Raw genomic sequence first — 18768 nt, 5'->3', positions numbered from 1 at the left:
CCACGTTGTTGTTGTTATTAAAGGGCTCACAATCTAAAAACAAACATATCAAAGATACCAGCAACAGGCACTGGAGGTACTGTGCTGGGGGTGGATAGGTCCAGTTACTCTAGCCCTGCTAAACAGAGAATTGCCACATTTAAAAGGTACCTCTTTGCCCAGTGAGCAGGCCACCCTGTGAGTCCCAGCCCAGGACCTGGATGGTCAGTGGTGGATTAACAGAGAGGCAGAGTAGGCTTTTGCCTATGGTGGCAAAATTTGAGGCAAATTTTGCCCCTGCTCAAATTTTGCCACCCCTCTTTGTGGGCAGTGGTGTCTTCAGCAAGGGTGGAGTGGGCAAGGAGAAAGTCCCCCCCCCCTTTACCTTATTAAAAAAAGTGCAAACCTTTTTTGTTTAAGGTAAAAGGGCGGCAAAAGCCTTTTTGCCTATGTGCGGCAAAAAGCTTTATCCGCCCCTGTGGGTGGTCCTGAAACAAATTTAAATGGAGGCTGTTACAATGAGGGTTCTGAAACAAGACTTTTAGATGTGTGCTTCCTATGCCAAGAGTTCCCAATCTTGGGTTCCCAGGTGTTGTTGGACTACAACCAGAGGTGTACTAACCCCTGGACCTTGGGGAACCAGTCCGGTCCTCCAAGGTCCGGGGGTGCCTTCAAATGGCTGGTGGGCCTCGGCAGCCACCCTGCGCCTGCCCCGCCAAACCTCCATTGTTGTTTTTGAACTTCCCCCCCTTACCATGGCTGAGGGCTGGCTCGCAATGATCTCTAAACTGTGCCAGCGCGCCTGGCACTTTGTTAAAGACACTGGCCCGAACGGACGTGGCCAGCGTCTCTCTGGTCTCCCTGCCGCCAAGGGAGGGGGGTGAAGAAGGGAGAAGGACTGCTCTGCTCCCCCCTGCAGGCACCCCTTGGCCACAGTAAGGGGGAAAACGTTTTTTAAAAATTGAAGTTTGGTGGGGTGGGCCCCCCAAAGGAGGTTTTGGGGGCCTTCATGCATGGGGGGGGCCCTCACGGCTAGGGCATCTGGGCGGTCCAGGCACCCAAATAATTTTGGTGTGCCTCTGACTACAATTCCCAATATCCCCACCAACAATGGCCTTTGATGGGATGATAGTGTCGTTCAGGGCTGTACAACTTCAGTCCTCCATCTGTTTTTGGACGACAACTCCCACCCTCCCATCTCTGGTGGCCAATAGTCAGAGATTATGGGAACTGAAGTCCAACAACTGCAGGAGGGCCAAAGCTGTGCAGCCTTGGTGTCGTTCAACAACATTTGGGGGCACAAGGTTGGGAACCCCTGCCCTGTGCAATTGTCTTGCAGACATAGATCAGCTCTTCCCCCTCCACTTCTTCCTTTGCCTTGCCCTTTCTTGGCCTTAGGCTGATCAGCATAGAGGACTCCATCTTGAAAGTGAGAGAAGAGAACTCAGTGAAGTACCAAAGGACCTTTCTGGGCTGCGAAATGGTTGACTGGTTGATCCAAGAAGGGGAAGCCACAAACCGGAAAGAGGCTGTGGAGCTCTGCCGAACCCTGCTCGAACATGGGATTATCCAGCATGGTAGGAGGAAGGAAGCCATGTCAAGGGGTGGAAATAAAGGGTGCCCTTGGGAGAGTGGCTACCATGGAAGAGCAGTGCCTTAGAGTGAGTAGAGTATAGGAGCTTCTGGCACTCTGCAGCAATCCACACACATATTGTAGGGTGGGCTAAGGAAGGTCTTCTGATCTTGGGCAGGGGAAAGAGGCAGGAAGTAGTGGCCAAATTAAGCTCCCAGCCAGGCAAATTGAGGGTCCCAGTGACTGCTGAAGGGATATATTTGCGGGAGTGAAGGAACCAGTCGGGTGGGGAAAAGAAGTCAGACAGGAAAACTGGGTAACTAATAGCAGTGAGTTAACAGGATCAGGAACCAAAAGTTAGGAGAACCGAGAGAACCTGGTTGCTTGGGCAAGAGCTGGGATATAAGCTGAGCCAGGGTCAGCAGGAGGTTGTTCACACCCGGCTTTTTGTTTGCAACTGCTCCAGAATGGAAGTGTATGTTCACATATCAGCCAAAATTTACCCCAAAGTCCTTACGAGCTATCGGGGAGCACTCCAGGCACAATCTGGGATTTTCATCGGAAGTTAGAGTGTAGCCCGATTTATACCTGGGGTTAAGAAAATCAACTTTTTGCATCATTTGCGGGGGGCGGGGGGCAACTTCGAACTCACAGTAAAGCCTCACAGAAAACCTGCAGTAAGGCCTGCTGTCTGGGAAAGTTCCAGGAGCCAATGTGCAGAGAGGAAGCAGAGCTCAGAAGAAGGCAGTTAAGATAAGAAAGCATTCAGCAGGTCTTCTTCCAACCAGAGAGTTCACACATATAGCCCAATAAACTGTGCAGAGTGGTGAAGTGGTATACTACAAGTGGGTGATCTTGTTTGTGAATGTTCCCTTAATGTTTAAAATGTTTAAATGTTTAAAATGTTTTAAAACTCCAATAGAATACCAGTACGGTAGGCAAAGGGCTTGGACTGGAGCATACTCTGTTGTGCTAGTTTTCTGCCTGCAAGGAGATTTCTTTTTTGTTTACACTTTGGAGCATTCAATCCTCCCACCTGCATTCTAACTATTATGGTTCAATGCATTATTATTATTATTATTATTATTATTATTATTATTATTAAATATTCATATTTCACTTTTCAACAAAAGCACTCTCAAAGTGGTTCACATAGAAAATTTTATATTTATATTTATATTTATATTTATATTTATATTTATATTTATATTTATATTTATATTTATATTTATATTCTTCCCTTTGTCCTAAGACCCCAGGGCAGTTAACCACAAGATAAAAACAATTCAATATAAACATAAAAACAGAACAAATACAGCTAAGAGTTTAAAAAGCACAAAGGACAGCTCATTGGCCAAAAGACTGCAGCCACTGGAGGACAGGGCCAGTTGCTTTCCCCCTGCCAAAAATAAGAGAACCCCCACTTTGAAAGATGCCTCTTTGCCCAGTTACCAGGGAATCTACCACTCCATTACCATCTCATTTCCCAATATATGTAGACTAGGTGAGCAGTGATAGCAATTGTCGCCAACCCCTGGGTCACTGACTCATCAGTTCTATCACCTGCCCATGTTTCCTGGGAGGGTGGGATGGGAGGAGAACCACCACCCAATCCATTTTTCTCCGTCTGTTCTCTCCTTAGTCTCCATCCGGCAGCATTTCTACGACAGCAACATCCTCTATCAGTTCCACATCAATTTCCGCCGGAGAAGGCGCCTCACGGAGCTGCTCAATGAGAACTCTCCCAGGTCCCTTTCAGAAAGCCCTGACAGCCCTTTCTGTCTCCGCAAGCTCCACCCTGAGCAGAACAGCTCTTGCTTCCTGTCAGGTAAAGGGTAGAAGAGGATGCCACTGTGGGGCCATCTCCTCTCTTTAAATTATGGCTTCTGTTTCTCCAAAGCAAATTAGGGCCAAGTTGTAGCAGGAAACTTGGAACCATCAGTTACCCAGGGCAATGTTTTTAATGAGTTATTTGTGGATAAGATATCTTGTATTTGGGCCAACGTAGACTCAGATCCCACAATTATTGCAGAGTCTAATGTGGAGGTGTCCAGAAAATCCTCTTATGTGGTCATGCTTGATCAGTTTCAGTTGGGGACTTCTGATTATGTGGACAAGTTTCTTGGAATGGTGCGGTCTCCCACCTGTTCTCTTGACCCTTATCTGACATGACTTATACTATCTGGCAGGGGTGTTGTTGTAGAAGGCCTGGTAGATATTATAAATGCTTCTCTGAGGGAGGGCAGGATGCCTCCCTGTCTTAACGAGGCAATCATTAGACCTTTTCTGAAGAAGCCTGCATTGGATCCCTCACCATTAAGCAACTACAGGCCCTCTCCAATCTTCCATGGATTGGCAAGGTAATTGAGTGGGTGGTGGATTCCCAGCTCCAGACAGTCTTGGAAGAAACTATCTAGACCCATTGCAAAATGGTTTTCGGGCAGCTTATGGGTGGAAACTGCCTTGGCAGAGCTGATGGATAATCTCCAATGGGGAATTGACAGAGGGAGTGTGACACTGATGGTCTTTTTGGATCTCTTAGCAGCTTTTGATACTATCGACCATAGTATGCTTCTTGACTGTCTGAGGAGGTTGTGGGGTGGGAGGCACTGCTTTGAAGTGGTTCCACTCCCACCTCTTGGGCAGATTACAGATGGTGTCACTGGAGGGAAGTAAGAAGTGGGGTCCCCCAGGGATCCGTAATGGGACCAGTGCTTTTGAATTTATTCCGACTGGGGGAGACATGATAGAGGTCTATGCATGGTGTGGAGAAAGTGGATAGAGATAAATTTTTCTCCCTCTCAGATAACACCAGAACCAGGGGTAATACCATGAAACCGATTGCCAAGAAATTTAGGACCAACAAAAGGAAGGACCTTTTAACACAGCACATAATTAACCTATGGAATTCTCTGCCACAAGATTTGGTGACACCCAACAGCCTGGATGGCTTTAAGAAGGGTTTAGATAAATTCATGGAGGAAAGATCTATCAGTGGCTACTGGTCTGAGGCTTATAGGGCACCTCCAGCCTAAGAGGCAAGATTCTTCTAAATACCAGTTGCAGGGGAGTAACAGCAGGAGAGAGGGCAAGCCCTCGGCTCTTGCCTGTGGGCTTCCCAGAGGCATCTGGTGGACCACTGTGTATAACAGGATGCTGGACTAGATAGGCCTTGGGCCTGATCCAGCAGGGCTGTTCTTATGTTCTTCACACCATGAACTTTTATATGGTGTCCTCCAGGACTCCATACTGTCTCTACTGCTTTTTAACATCTACATGAAATCACTGGGAGAGATCATCAGGAGATTTGCTGTAGGGTGTTATCAGTATTTTGATGACGCCCAAATCTATTCCTCCATGTCAACGGCATCAGGAGAAGGCATAACCTCCGTAAATGCCTGTCTGGAGGCAGTGATGGGCTGGATGAGGGATAATAAAATGAGACTGAATCCAGATAAGCTGGAGGTACTTATTGTGCGTGGTTGGAACTCGAGAGACAATTCTGAACTGCCAGTTTGAGATAGGGTCATACTTCCCCAGAAGGTAGAGGTATGCAATTTGGGAGTGCTGCTAGATCCAAATCATTCCTGGGTGTCCCAAGTTGAGGAAGTGGCCAGAGGTGCTTTCTATCAGCTTTGGTTGATATACCAGCTGCATCCTTTTCTTGAAATGAACAACCTCAGAACAATAGTACGTATGCTAGTAACCTCCAGACTTAACTACTGCAATCCACTCTATATTGGGCTGCCTTTACATAGTCTGGAAACTGCAGTTTATATAGAATGTGGCAGCCAGGTTGGTCTCTGGGTCATCTATAAGAGACCATATTACTCTTATATTAAAAGAACAACACTGGCTACCAATAAGTTTCCGGGGAAAATACAAGGTGCTGGTTATAAACTATAAAGCCCTAAATCTAACTAAGCCCTAGGTATTTAGGAAAACCTCTTCTTCACTAGGAGCCCCATCACCCCTTGAGATCATCTGGAGAGGTTTGTCTGCAGTTGCCACCAGCTCATCTGATGGCTACACATGGACGGACCTTCTCTGTTACTGCCCCAAGACTCTGCAATGTACCCCCTGCTGAAATAAGAGCCTCCCCATCTCTAACAACTTCTTAAAAGTCTCTAAAGACACATTTATTCACCCAGGTTTTTTAAACTAGACTTGTGGTTTTAAATTATTTTATGGTTTTCATTTCTGTTTTGTTGTATATCGTTGTTAAACACGCAAGTTTGGCGGGTGGGGTGGGGTGTACAAATATAACGAGCCCTTTCTCACAATTGCAGAGGGCTTGAGCGTGAGCAGGGAGGAAGCTTCAAATGTTTACCTCCCCACAGATGATCTTCAGCACCTTGCTGGGCAGGTGGATCGCCCGGCCGGATGATTGCCTGTTTCTGCTGGTGTCAGGGAGGTTTGGGCAAGGTGGGCGGGGGCTGGGGGGGCTGGGAGGTCCCCGGAACTCTCATAATGCACAGCACAAGTGCAAGGTCCCCTGCTAACTGGGCAAAGAGGCACCTTTTACCATGGTAATTCTCTTTATTTAGCAGGGGGAGAGTAACTGGCCCTATCCACCCCCAGCACAGTACTTCCAGTGACTGTTGCTGGTGTCTATCTTATGTTTCTTTTTAGAATGTGAGCCCTTTGGGGACAGGGAGCCATCTTATTTGTTTGTTATTTCTCTGTGTAAACCGCCCTGAGCCATTTTTGGAAGGGCGGTATAGAAATCGAATAATAATTATTATTATTATTATGGGGATCACCCCAATGCTGGCAAGGAGCTCCACAGTCTCCTAGATGATCCGAAAAACAAGGTTAAGGAAGCATTTGTTCCCTTCATTTTGAAGGTGAGCTCCAGAGGAGGGTTTGCTACCGTGCCACTGGTGAGAGTTGAACGGCTCCCGGCATTTCTCATGCACAGGCAAAACTGAGCTGGGCTTCCTTAGCCTGGTTTTGCCTGCACATGAGAACAGCCTCCATAAATGATTGAATGAAATATTTGGGTTGGAGGAGATAGCTTAAGCTGCCCCTCCCCTCAGTGAACACAGAAATGGACCTATGAAGCTGCCTTATAACAAGTTGGACCATTGGTCCATCTAGCCTAATGTTATCTACTCCGGGGGTTCTCAGAATTGGGTCATCAGCTTTCATTGGACTACGACTCCCATCATCCGCAGCCACAATGGCCTTAGAGTAAAGCAGGCTTGAGAGTCCTTTGCTTTACTCTAAAACAAACATCTGGCATTATTATGTGTATACCTTCAAAATGGTTCAACCTGGATATTGGTGAATTATCTCTAATAAAAATGAAACTCAGGTTTCATGGATGAGATACAGACTTTGTGGTTTCAAACCTTGGAGGCGGACGTAGTCATTTTTTGCATCTTGCATTTGTCTCTTTCAGTCCAACCCAGCAAGGAAATCAAAACGGTCTCCGCAGTCCGAAGGAGTAGTGTCACGTCACTTGCGGGAGTATCCAACCCCTGCTTCAATTTCTCCCCAAGCTTGGGTTTCTTGCCAGTTGCAGAATGCAACCCTAAATCTGGTGAGGACTCTTCCAGGCTCACTCTCTTTTCTTTTGCTTTGCTTTGGTCTTTCTTTTCCCTTTCCCTTTGCCTTTAGGTTAAAGCACACGTGCTACCCTTTGATAAAACATTTCCAGGACCATCCTCCCATCTCCATGGGGATGTGTACTATGTCAGCCAGCCCACTGAAGGATGGTTAGACACTCACTTCCATGTCGCTATGCTTTGTCTTGTTTCCCTACCTACTCCCTTGCTCTGCAAGTCCTCTCTGCAGTCTCAGTCCATTGCATGGTTTGGCAAAGGAGCCTGGGACCTTTCCTGGGACCTTCTGCATGCCAAGCAGGTGTTTGAGAACTCTTGGTGCTAAATGTTTTACATTCCGTTGAATTTTCTTTCAAACACTGTCGTGGCCCCAATTGGCCCAGCTGAGAGATAGTAATGCCTCAATTAAAGTTGTCTTTGACTTTGGCTCAGGTGCGGTGGTCCTTCCCCTCCCCCCACCCCCACCAAGAGCCACCTGCACAGGAAAATATCTCTGCTTCTGTCCTATCTGGTTAACACTCCTGGTTCACTTCCTCTGTCTGTCTGCTGTGTTACTCTTTTGCATACCTGATGCTTGGATTAGACTTGTCAGTTTCTCCCCCTCCTCTTGACTAGTGTTAAAGAGGCCTGTCACCAATGAAGAGCTTCTGAGCCCTGGGGCACCATATATCAAGAAAACGCTCACGGTAAGTGACCCGGTCAGCAGAATGTTACATTAGCAGTATTGCTAAATCCTTCTGCCTGTTTGCTGTAGAACACCTCTTCACTTAAGGCTTCTGGAAGGGTCAAGTGGTAAAATGTTCCCTGGATGATAGGGAAGAGCTCTATATTGAATCAGTCTCAGGAGTCCGTCTAGACCAGGGATTCTCAACATTGGGTCCCCAGCTGTTATTGGACTTCAACTCCCATAATCCTCAGCCCCAGTGGCCTTTGGTTGGGGATTATGGGAGTTGAAGTCCAATAACAGCTGGGGACCCAACGTTGAGAATCCCTGGTCTAGACAAATATTAGGTTTCCAACAGTGGTGAGTTAGATGCCACTGGGAAGTCCACAAGCCAGACGTGAAGGCCACATCCTTCCCCATTTGATCCCAGCAGCTATACTGCTTCTGGACATGGAGGGTCCATGGTTTTCACGGCTAAGAGCCATTACTAGACCTGTCCTCCATGAATCCATCTGATCCAGGGGTTCTCAAACTTGGATCCCCAGATGTTGTTGGCCTACAACACCCATCATCCGCAGTCACAATGGCTAGTAGTCCGGGATGATGGGAGTTGTAAGCCAATATCTGTGGGAGGGCCGCAGTTTGTGGCTCTGGACAAGTCCCACCCTATGGGATCAACCACTGGATCCCCCAGTAGCAGGAGAAGTATAAGAGACTTCTTGTCTTAGGCAGATCTTGCCTTGGTATTAAAATCTCCTTGCTTCTGTTGCATTTGCTTTTGCTTTCTTTGTTGATCTGTCTGCTTGGCTTGAACTTTGGCATGTTCTTGACCTCTGGTGATTGGGTCAACTCCTGGTTCCTAACTCTCTGCTTGGCTCAACCTTGGAAAAGTTCCCCACCTCTGGCTACTGGTTTGGCCCCTAATTCCTGACTGTCTATTTAGCTTGGCTTCTGGTGTGTTCCTGACCTCTAGCTACGCATCCCAGAGCCCCAGCTGGCTACCTGACCCTCCTGAGCCTATGCCACCTAGCCTCCGCTGCCCGTGGCTCAGCCCTGACACGAAATGGCACATTTGCAAGATCAGTGTGAGAAATGAGCCATTGCAGTTCTCCCCCTTTGCCCTTGCAGATTGTGGGAGATGCGGTTGGCTGGGGATTTGTGGTCCGCGGAGGTCAGCCTTGCCACATCCAGGCTGTAGATCCAGGAGGACCAGCTGCTGCTGCTGGCATGAAGGTACCAGGCTTCACTTGCGCTGCACGAACTAGGCGAGGTTGCAAGTTCCCTTGCGCAGAGAGTCAATACAATTGGCCAAATGTATACTTTTGACGGGGCCTTAGAATCTTTCAGGCCTGATCCCCTCCTCTCTAAAGAATGGCCATCCATGTACCACCCACCCACAGGTTGTCAGAACTGAGCCAGAAGCAGCCGGTGAGGGTACTATTGGGTGGGGTGGGTGGGGGTTGAAAGGCACCTTTTAAAATTGTAAACTGCCCAGAGATGCAAGTTTTGGATGGTATAGAAAAATGTTAAATAAATAATAAAATAAAATAAAATAAAATAAAATAAGCATAAATTAGTAGGTGCTTACCTCTGCCCGGCCGCTCCTCCAAGCTGCTCTGAGCAGCAGCACACTGCCTGGCATTCCCTGTGGTGGGGATCGGCTCTGCCACTCACCTGGCTTCCGCAAAACCAATCCCCCACCGGTGGCCAGGTGAGTGGCGGAACCATTCCCCCGCCGCAAGGAGTGCTGGGTGGTGTGCTGCTGCTCAGAGCAGCTTGGAGGGGCGGCCGGAGCGGAGGTAAGTATCTCCTAATTTATGCTTAAAGGTGCCTCTCACTGCCCCCTTGGTGGCGCCCGCACTGGCTGCTACTGAATTGAGCAGCCCACAAGAAGGAATGGGGACCAGGACACACATGTATGTATGTCAACGAGTAGGGAAGCCCAGTGGTGGCTGGTGCTCTCTGGGGCAGGAGAGGCAATGAGCAAGGCAGGTTATGCTCACAGTCATTGACCTTGCTGCTGCCGCTGCCCCCTGCCACTGCCCCACTGCCACTGCTGCTCAGCTGGCCAAGGTGCAGGTGCCAGGTGCACCAGACACTTGAGGCTTGAGCCTGGCATTTTTGCCGGTCTCCACCCTCAAATGGCAGGTGTGCCTAGACCTCAGTCAGCTGAGCAGTGGTGGAGCAACGGAACCTGCTCGGCTCACCACCCCTCCAGGCTCAGTGAGCTGAAGCCACAGAGCAAGCCAAGAGCCAGGAAAAGCCAATCTCTATCCCTGGCAACGTCCCAGCCTCAACAGAAAGCCTTTATAGACCTTCCTGTTGAGGTAAGCCAATGGGCAGCCTTGTGGGTGGAGTCACTCCTGTATCTGGGAGCTCTCCCCAGCAGTGGCATTTCTCCTGGGCACAGCAGCAGTGCTATTCCTCTTGCCAGCTGGTGGCTGCCTTTTTTTAAAAAAAAGCTTTCTCCTTGGAGAATGTATCCCTACATCTTCATGTAGTATTTTTACTGGTCATAACAGGGTGTGTGACTCTGAGCCTGCTTCTGAAGTTGTGGGCCTGTCAGACCTGAGGCTTAAAAACTGACCAAACTGGGATGCTTTATCAGAGATTTCAAACAGGGGTGTCCAGAGGAGGGGGCAAGAGGGAGAAGTTCCCCCACCACCAATTGAGCCAGTTCCTATTGAATTCAATGGAGCATATGCCGAGGGAGGGGGTATTGGATTGCTGGCTTTGCCCCCCCCCCCGCAAAAGGCCTGTGGATGCCCATGGTCTCATACTACAGTCCTCCCAAAGATATTGGCTTACAACTCCCATCACCTCTAGCTAGTGACCATTGTGACCTGGCACAACGGGAGTTCAACAACAACAAGAAGTGGAGGACTATAGTTTGTGACCCCTGCTTTCCATTTTGTACAAAGTTGCATGAACAGTTTCACTGGAGCACCTGGAAGCAGATGGATAAGTTAATGCAGATGGTACCAGCATTATATGATTTAATTCAGCAAGCAAATCCTCTTGGTGCCTACTCTAGCATGAAAAGTGATGAACGCCACCTGAGACCACTGAACCAAAACTAAATGGGGTTTGCAGTCCTTGTTAAGGATCAGTTCCTTAGGAATGAAGTGAGTTGATGGCTTTCCTGCTTGAAGGCTTTTTGGAGAGAGAAGCGGGGGAGGGAGGGGGTGTTTCATGTACGTTCAGCTTTTATATCTTTCCTACCTGTTTGAGGAATTTAAGAAAGATTGAGATTCTCAAAAATCCTCTTCTTTTAAGATAGACATGTGTAAACCAGTCTCACTAGCTTATAAAATATGTTTCTTTTAAATGGGATTATAATTAGAGAATTATGCCTCACTTGTGAAAACTCAGATGAGATTCTAGTTTGGAGGTAAAGCAATACTCCTTAAAAGGGATAGCTGATTTTCCAAAATCTTTCATTAGAACTCTAGAAGTCCATTGAAATATGCATTCATTTCATTATGAATGAAAGTGGGGGAAGAACTGCATAGGACCCATTTGGTTCATTTTTTCTTTCATTGGGTTAAAAAAGGTTTGGAACTCTAAATAAACCAAATGACACATGCCATCTGATTTGTTTGGAGCTCTCCATTTGTGTTTGTAACCTTGAATTCCACTTTAGATGGATTTTGGAATTTGGTGGCATCGCCAGAGAACTGTGAAATTCCCCTGAGAAATGTCACTGATCTTGGTGAAATGCTCTTCAACACTGGACATTTCCACAGCTATTTCACCTGAGCAAGATTACGGTAGTGATTCCCCTCCAGGGTCACTTTAGGCAGACTTTTATGTGGCTCCAGCTTTAACTTCTCCTCCATTTCCCCTCATTTCTAGGTATGCCAGTTTGTTTATTCTGTGAATGGAATGTACGCCTTACATTTGGACTATCAGACTATCAGCAGCCTTATCATGACGGGGCCTCGGACTCTTGTGCTGAAAATAATGGAAGCCATTGAATGAGTGAAAAAGCCGGTGCTTTCCTCCCACGCCTTCTTCCGAAATCCACAAGTATTTTCAGAGACCAAGTGCACATTTCATCAGCTGCAGATGACACATTCCGTGAATGCAGAATTCTTCTAGACCCAGAAGGAGTTGAATGCCTTTGCTTTCATCTTCTAACTAAATTGGAGAGGAGATCCCAATCTTGCGTCCCCAAAGTGCCTTTCCTTTTGTGTTTTGCCAAATCAGGACCAAGGGTCTCAGCCTTGGGTCCCTAGATGTTCATGAAAATCACATCTGGGGACATCTGGTTGGGAACTGCTGGGCTAGATTACAATTTCATACTCCACGCCCCAAAGTTCTATTCCTTAGCGCTTTGCTGGGACCCAAATCTTCCGCGCTGCCTCTTTCCAGTTAAATCCGTCCCGCTACACAGATATGAATACAAAATGCCAGCCGGCCTCAGAAACTTGATGTCTGTGACCCTTCGCTGCCTCTTAGAGCTTGGCTCTTGTTGAATTTGCATGAAGGGGCTTTTCAGAGATGTGAAAGGGCCGCTTGTTAAAACTCATGCCAGAAGATCTTCCGCTGGCTAATGATCTGGCGCCATTTCCCACTTTGAGCAGATGTTAGCTGCCTTAAGTGAGGGGAGGGGAGGGAGGCCTTTGGGGCTGCTTCTGGGACAGGATGGGTGCCTGGTTTAAGAAGAACTCCCAGCAGGCCTCTCGGACATGGAGGGAGTCTGGCTTCCTCCCAGCCGTGCCTTGTGAATGACAGACAGAGATATCTGAAGACTGGATGCTGGCTGAGCGGGCTTGGCCTTTCCCTCATGCTCAAAAGGGGTGCTCACCTTTTCTTGTACATTTGCATGCACATGGTATTTGTACATGTATTAATGTACTGTATCCATTTATTTGTTCTCCATCAGAGAAATAGTTTTCTCAAAGTGCAAAACTGCTCCAGGGAGGAGGCAGGGAGCTTGGTGGCATCAATGGTGTCAGCCAAACAGCAGCATGCACGGCCAGCTTCAGCTGAAAAGTAAAATCTGAAGCAGACCCCGCTACCATCACCATCACCACCACCACCACCACCGTCTCTTATTCTGACCCTTCTTTGCCTGCTTTGCAAGCCCCCCTCCCTTTTCCTAGAAGGGCTTGCAGAGGTGGTGAAATTGCCAAAACCAGCTTGGGGGATGATATAGGGTTGCCATAAAGCTTAGTTGCCAGAGTGGCTTTTTTAAAGCCAAATTTTGGGTTACGGCCCATTTGACTCATGAGTATACCCCTTAGGTTCAGGCAGTTTGTTGGTTTTTAAAATGACATATGAATATGGGTTTGAAAGAGAACCCCATTCAGTGGGGTGCCAAATGTCCCCCTTGCACACACTCTCTTCCCACACCCCTTTTCCTTTTTTGAAAAGGGGGGCCAGGAGGACATCTTGCCACCTTGCTTACACCCCAGTTATCTGCTCCCTGAGGAGATGGCCTCACCTAGCCTCATGGAAGAGCCTCCCCTGACCCCATTCATACCCATTTGTTAGTGTCTGTCTTAGTTTTGGAAATGAATTTAATGGGCCCCATTTGGATGGTTTCCCACTGCTTCTGAAAACAAGTGCACAACTCCACAATCCTGCTCACGACAGGCTACAAGTGATGGAGGCAAGTGTGTGCAACTTGACATGCCAAGGCAAGGTGTGTGTGTAAACAGAACACACAACATCTTGTTTTTCCACCTGGCTGGACTCACTTCAGTTATGAAGGCATGGGTAGGGGATGGGAAAGCAGCAAGCAGGGAGGATGGTTCAGCTGCCCCCTCCCCACCCCTCCCCACATGACCATTTGTGGTCACTCAAATGGCGCATGCACATTAATGGAGATTAACAAAAATGGCCACCACACACGCACAGAGGCCTGAGACGGGCCGAGATGGGCCTGAATCAGGCCAAAGCCAGCCCAGGAGAACAGATGGGAGGCCAGTGGGGGAGGGGGAGATGCCACAGCCCTCCCCCAGCCACCACAACTACCTGCGCCACCTGTGAGTACTTCAATTCACTTAATGGTTACACTTAGAGAAGCCCCGCCGCCACCCTCAAACTGGGCCCGAATCAACTCGAATTTGAGCTGAGCCAGGCCAGGGTCTGGAGGGGGCAAAACCAAACTAGGGAAAATCAGTTTTGAGCACACCCATACTCTCAAAGATACAGGAGCTCTGTCAGTAGGATAGTTCTTGACACTAAGAGTTTGTTCTCACCCTAACCCAGGCTAGGGAAGGCTGTGCATGAGAACTGCCAGGGTTGGGCCCAAACACGGTGAAGCAGTGCTGCCTAGCCCAGCTTATTAGCCTGGCTGTTAGCAAGCATGCCCTCAACCTGGGCTACCTGCTCATGTTCGAGCTTGGGCTGCTTCCAGCCTGGCTGCATACAGAGACAGGCGCCTAGAGTGCCTGTAGTGCCCATCTCCTGGAGGAATACCCCAATGCATCACACATATCTCACGGTGCATTGTGGGATCTTCAGGGACTGGGATGCATCCCAGCCTCTGGAGTTGTGTGCTGCACCACACAGCACTGCTCATCTGGGAGTGCAATCTGCGCTCCCAGAAACATGGTGTGGGGGGAGGGAGGTGAGTTTAACCAGCCTTTCTCCTGCCTGCCTCACCTGGTCATGTGAACAACCTCTAAATATTCCTCTCTCTCTCTAGTCAAAAATTCTAGACCAGCACCAGAGAGCTGTCCCATGATAGACATGTGACCTTTGATCCAAGAGGCTTTGCACTGATTCCATTAATTGCCACACAACTTCTGTTGGACTTTGTTTAGCAAGTGGGGATAAATCAATTTGTGTGTGCATTGATGTCTATTACATTTGGGATATTGCCTCTAATGAAAAAACTTATTCCTCAGATCAGAGCATCACCTGGCCAGCAAAAATGAGACAAGTTCCTGGAGAAATAATATCCATGACTCAGATATGCGGAGAAATTGCCAGAAGACACCAGCAATATAAAAATATCTTTGTACATTGAATGGTGTTCTTATAAGCTTAGGGAAAGAGTTCCCTATTGGGTAGCATCCACAGTTGTCTTTAGTCTGGAACAGGAATCATAGAATCACAGAGCTGGAAGGGACCTTGGCGATCTTCTTGTCCAACCCTTTGCTCAGTACCAGAATCTGCTGAAGCTTCCCTGGATCCTGACAGATGGTTGAACAGTCTTTACCTGAAAACCTCCAGTTTAGGAAAACCTACTCTTGCAGGAGGCAGACAGTTTCACTGCTGAACTGCTCTGACAGCTAGGAAATTCTTTCTAATATGCCTAAATCTGCTTCCTTGTTGGTAGACGTATGCACAAAACTGGAAAACCTGGTTTGGCTCCAATTGAACCAGACTCGAGCCGAACCAGGTCCGATTTGGTTTTGTGCACATTTGAACTGGGCCCAATTCAGTATGAATTGAGTCCGATTCGAGTGGGCTCTAAGCTCTATTGGTAAAGGGGAATCTGGCAAGGATTTCCTTTTACCAGTAAAGAGGAAGAGGGGAGTAGGGGACTTGGCTAAAACTAGTTGGGGTGGGAGGGGAGTAAATTTTCACCTTAAAAGTGCTGCTGGTAGCGGCTGTGGCAGAGCCCTTACAAATGGCTTCTGCGCATGTGTGGAGGCCATTTTTTTTAACCTCCACACACATGCAGAGGCCTGAACCAGGCTTGAACTGGCCCTGCCTACTCTGTTGGGGGTTGGGGGGAGGCAATGCCCTCACCCCACCAGCCCCTGCAGCAGCCGCCACCAGCAGCACATTTAAGGTTAACATTCACTCCCTCCCCTCCCGTCCCAACTAGTGTTAGTGGAGCCTCCTGCTCCTCTCTTTACTGGTAAAGGGGAATCCTTACCAGATTCCCCCTTTCCAGTAAGTTCCAAGCTAGTCAAACCGAGCCCAGTTTGGTTAGACCCAAACCCTTCAAGTTGAGCTGGCTCAGCCTTCAACCTGGCTCAGTTTTGAGTTGGCTTGCACACCCCTACTTCTTGGTTCCAGTCCTGCCCTCAGGAGCAACAGAGAACAAATCCTCTCTTTCTATGTGAAGACAACAATCATATCTGCCTTTGTTTTATCTTCTCTAGGCTCCATACATCCCCAGCTCCTCCAACCATTCCTCTATGGACTTGTTTCCAGACCCCTCACCATCTTGGTTGCCCTCCTCAGAATCCATTCCAGTTGATCAGGTTCCTGGAAGCAGAGGCAGCACTCCAAGCGAATCCTTAGTCTGGAAAGCAGCACTTGTTCCAGAGTAAGGAATCCTGTTCTAGATGAAGGACTCCTGTTCCAGACTAAACAATGCTACCTGTTGTTCATTCCATACTGCAACCAGCTCTTACGTGGAATATTGTCATATTGTATTAATGATGTGGATGTTAATGCTGAGCAGGATCCAGACTAAATTAGTCATGACTGAGCAGCATTGGCATCAGTTTGTCAATTTTCATGACTATTTCCATTAACTTCAGTGGCACACATGCATTGGCATTAGAAACCCTTCAGGACTGTTGCGCAATGCAGCCCTGGCAGTGTCAGGGAAGAACGCTTTTGCCCAAATATTTAAACCAGCTTGCATGCATGCTACTGCACAATGGTGTGCTTGCTCTTGTGCCACACCATTGGGTATGCCTTCCACATGTGCAGCAACCCCAGCGGGTCTCTAACACTGACATTACACTGTGTTGAGTGACCAGTTTAATCTGGATCCTGCCCATAGTTTGTGATTGCTTATGTTCATATTGTAAATACAAATTATGTGTTTTAAACATCTTCATGTTGACCAGCTGAAAGAATTTCAGAAGATTGTATAACCTACTCAGGAGCTTTTTTATTCTTTTCAACATTCTGCCATAGAATAATCTGAAATCTGCACTGGAACAACAACACAACCTATGTTAAATAGTGCCTGTGCTTATTTTAAAATGTATAGAACAACTACTGGATAAATATGGAGGGAGATGGTTATCAAATATATGTTTAGTTTTAAAATAGTGGGAACATTTTTTCAAAATGCAATAAATAGATCTTGTTCAATGATGGTCACTTGGTGGTCCAGCCCTTACCCTGCAGCCTAGAGCTGCCCCCATAAGCAGTGGCAGCAGTGAGATGGTGGGTCCGGGCAGCCTGCAAGAGAGCAGCTTCCAGATGGGGAGGGAGCCGGCAGGTGCAAGGAGCTCCAAACTGTGTGCCACGTCCCAGCCACAGCGGCAAGCCCCATGGATCTTCTGGCACCACCGGATGGTGTCATCTGCTCGGCACTGGCCTAGAAGGGAGGATGTCGGCAGGGTGACCTGGGGGATGTGGGGCATGGCGTGGGGAAAGGGGTTGGTGTATGGGGGGGGGCAGTGGATGGCAACCATGGGGTAAGAGGGCAGAAGGAAGCCACAAGGTGGGGTTAATAAAGCTAGGCAGGGCCAGAACCTAAGGGGTATACTCATGAGTCAAATGGGCCGTAACCAAAAATTGGGCTTTAAAAAAGCCAAATCTGCTTGGTGCTTGGTGCTGATGTCTCCCTTATTGAGCATATGAGCCTTTTGAGGACATGGAACCAACCTCATTCCTTTTGCTATGTAAACTGCTTTGATAATCTTTCTGTTGAAAAGTTCTCTCTGTGTGTGTTGAATATTTGTTTGTTTGTTTAGCACATTTATATACCACCCTATATAAAATCTTAGGGTGGTTAACAATCTAACCAAACAGCGGCTAAATCTCCCAAATCATATAAAACAGATTAAGGTTACTGTACATAAAACCTAAAAACTTTAAAACATCATAGATTCAAAGCCTGATGAAATAGGTGTGTTTTCAAAAGTTCTTTAAAAACAACCAGAGACAGGGAGATTCTGATTTCGTGTGTGTGGTGGTGGTGGTGGTGTGTTCCAGAGGCTCAGGGAAACTCTAGAGAAGGTCCAGATTTGGGTCACCATCAAGCAAGCTGTTGGCAACTGCAACTGGACCCCCCCCCCAATTATCTTAATAGGTGGAGGGGTTCATGAAGAAGAAGGTCTCTCTTAAATACCCTGGGCCCGGGCCATTCAGGGCTCCATAGGTAATAACCAGCACTTTGTATTTTGCCCAGAAACTAATTGGCAGCCAGTGTAGTTATTTTAAAATAGGAGTAATGTGGTCTCTACAGGTGGCCCTGGAGACCAACCTGGCTGCCGCATTCTGCACCAGTTGCCGTTTTCAGACAAAGGCAGCCCAATGTAGAGTGCATTGCAGTAGTCAAGCCTGGTTGTTACCAGCATATGCACCACAGTTTTAAGGTCGTTGGTCACGATAAATGGACGTAGCTAGTGTATCAGCCGAAGCTGATAAAAAGCACTCCTGGCCATTGCCTCATCTTGAGATATCAGGGAGAGGTCCAGAAGTACTCCCAAGCAACGTACCTGATCTTTCAGGGGGAGTGTAACCCCATCCAGAGACCAGAACAGGCAGACTTAAACCACTTCCTAAGTTCCAGCATCCCAAAGCAAGTACCTCCATCTTGTTTGGATTCAACTTCAGTTTGTTCTCCCTCATCCAGCCCATTACCGATTCCAAGCAGGTTATGCCATCTCCTGATGGAGTTTAGATGGAGAAATAGATCTGGGTGTCATCAGCATATTGAAAGCACCTACACCAAATCTCCCAATGATGTCTCCTAGCAGTTTCATGTAGATGTTTAAAAGCATTAGAGATAGAATGGAGCCCTGTGGGACTCCCTATCATTGCTCTCGCTTTGAGGAGCAACAATCTCCAAGCGACATCATCTGGAATCTATCAGAGAGGTAGGAGCGGAACCACTGCAAGGCAGTGCCTCCCACCCCCAACTCCTTCAGGCAGTCCAGAAGGATACCATGGCCGATGGTATCGAAACCTGCTGAGAGATCCAAGAGGACCAACAGGGTCTACAGGGATATACCTTTTAAACAATTGGGTTGTTTGTTTGTTTTTTAGCATGCATACACATTCACTAAATCAGGTATGGGCCCAAGTTTGAAAGCCCAGAAATAAATCCA

At 47.7% G+C, this 18768-nt stretch overlaps 1 protein-coding gene across 1 annotated transcript in view; it reads left to right on the top strand.

Moving 5' to 3' along the window:
- The window catches only part of LOC128324420 (DEP domain-containing mTOR-interacting protein-like), a 48291-nt gene extending 36415 nt beyond the window's left edge, over window positions 1-11876 (top strand). The window contains exons 4-9 of the mRNA XM_053248960.1: window positions 1378-1556; window positions 3195-3380; window positions 6957-7097; window positions 7735-7805; window positions 8912-9016; window positions 11639-11876. Coding sequence (XP_053104935.1) covers window positions 1378-1556; window positions 3195-3380; window positions 6957-7097; window positions 7735-7805; window positions 8912-9016; window positions 11639-11764 — 808 coding nt within the window. The 3' untranslated portion in view covers window positions 11765-11876. The remainder of the gene's footprint in view (window positions 1-1377; window positions 1557-3194; window positions 3381-6956; window positions 7098-7734; window positions 7806-8911; window positions 9017-11638) is intronic.
- The last annotated feature ends 6892 nt before the right edge of the window (window positions 11877-18768 follow it).

Source organism: Hemicordylus capensis, chromosome 4, assembly GCF_027244095.1.
Source record: "Hemicordylus capensis ecotype Gifberg chromosome 4, rHemCap1.1.pri, whole genome shotgun sequence".
Taxonomy (NCBI): domain Eukaryota; kingdom Metazoa; phylum Chordata; class Lepidosauria; order Squamata; family Cordylidae; genus Hemicordylus; species Hemicordylus capensis.
This window is presented reverse-complemented; position numbering and strand designations above follow the sequence as displayed.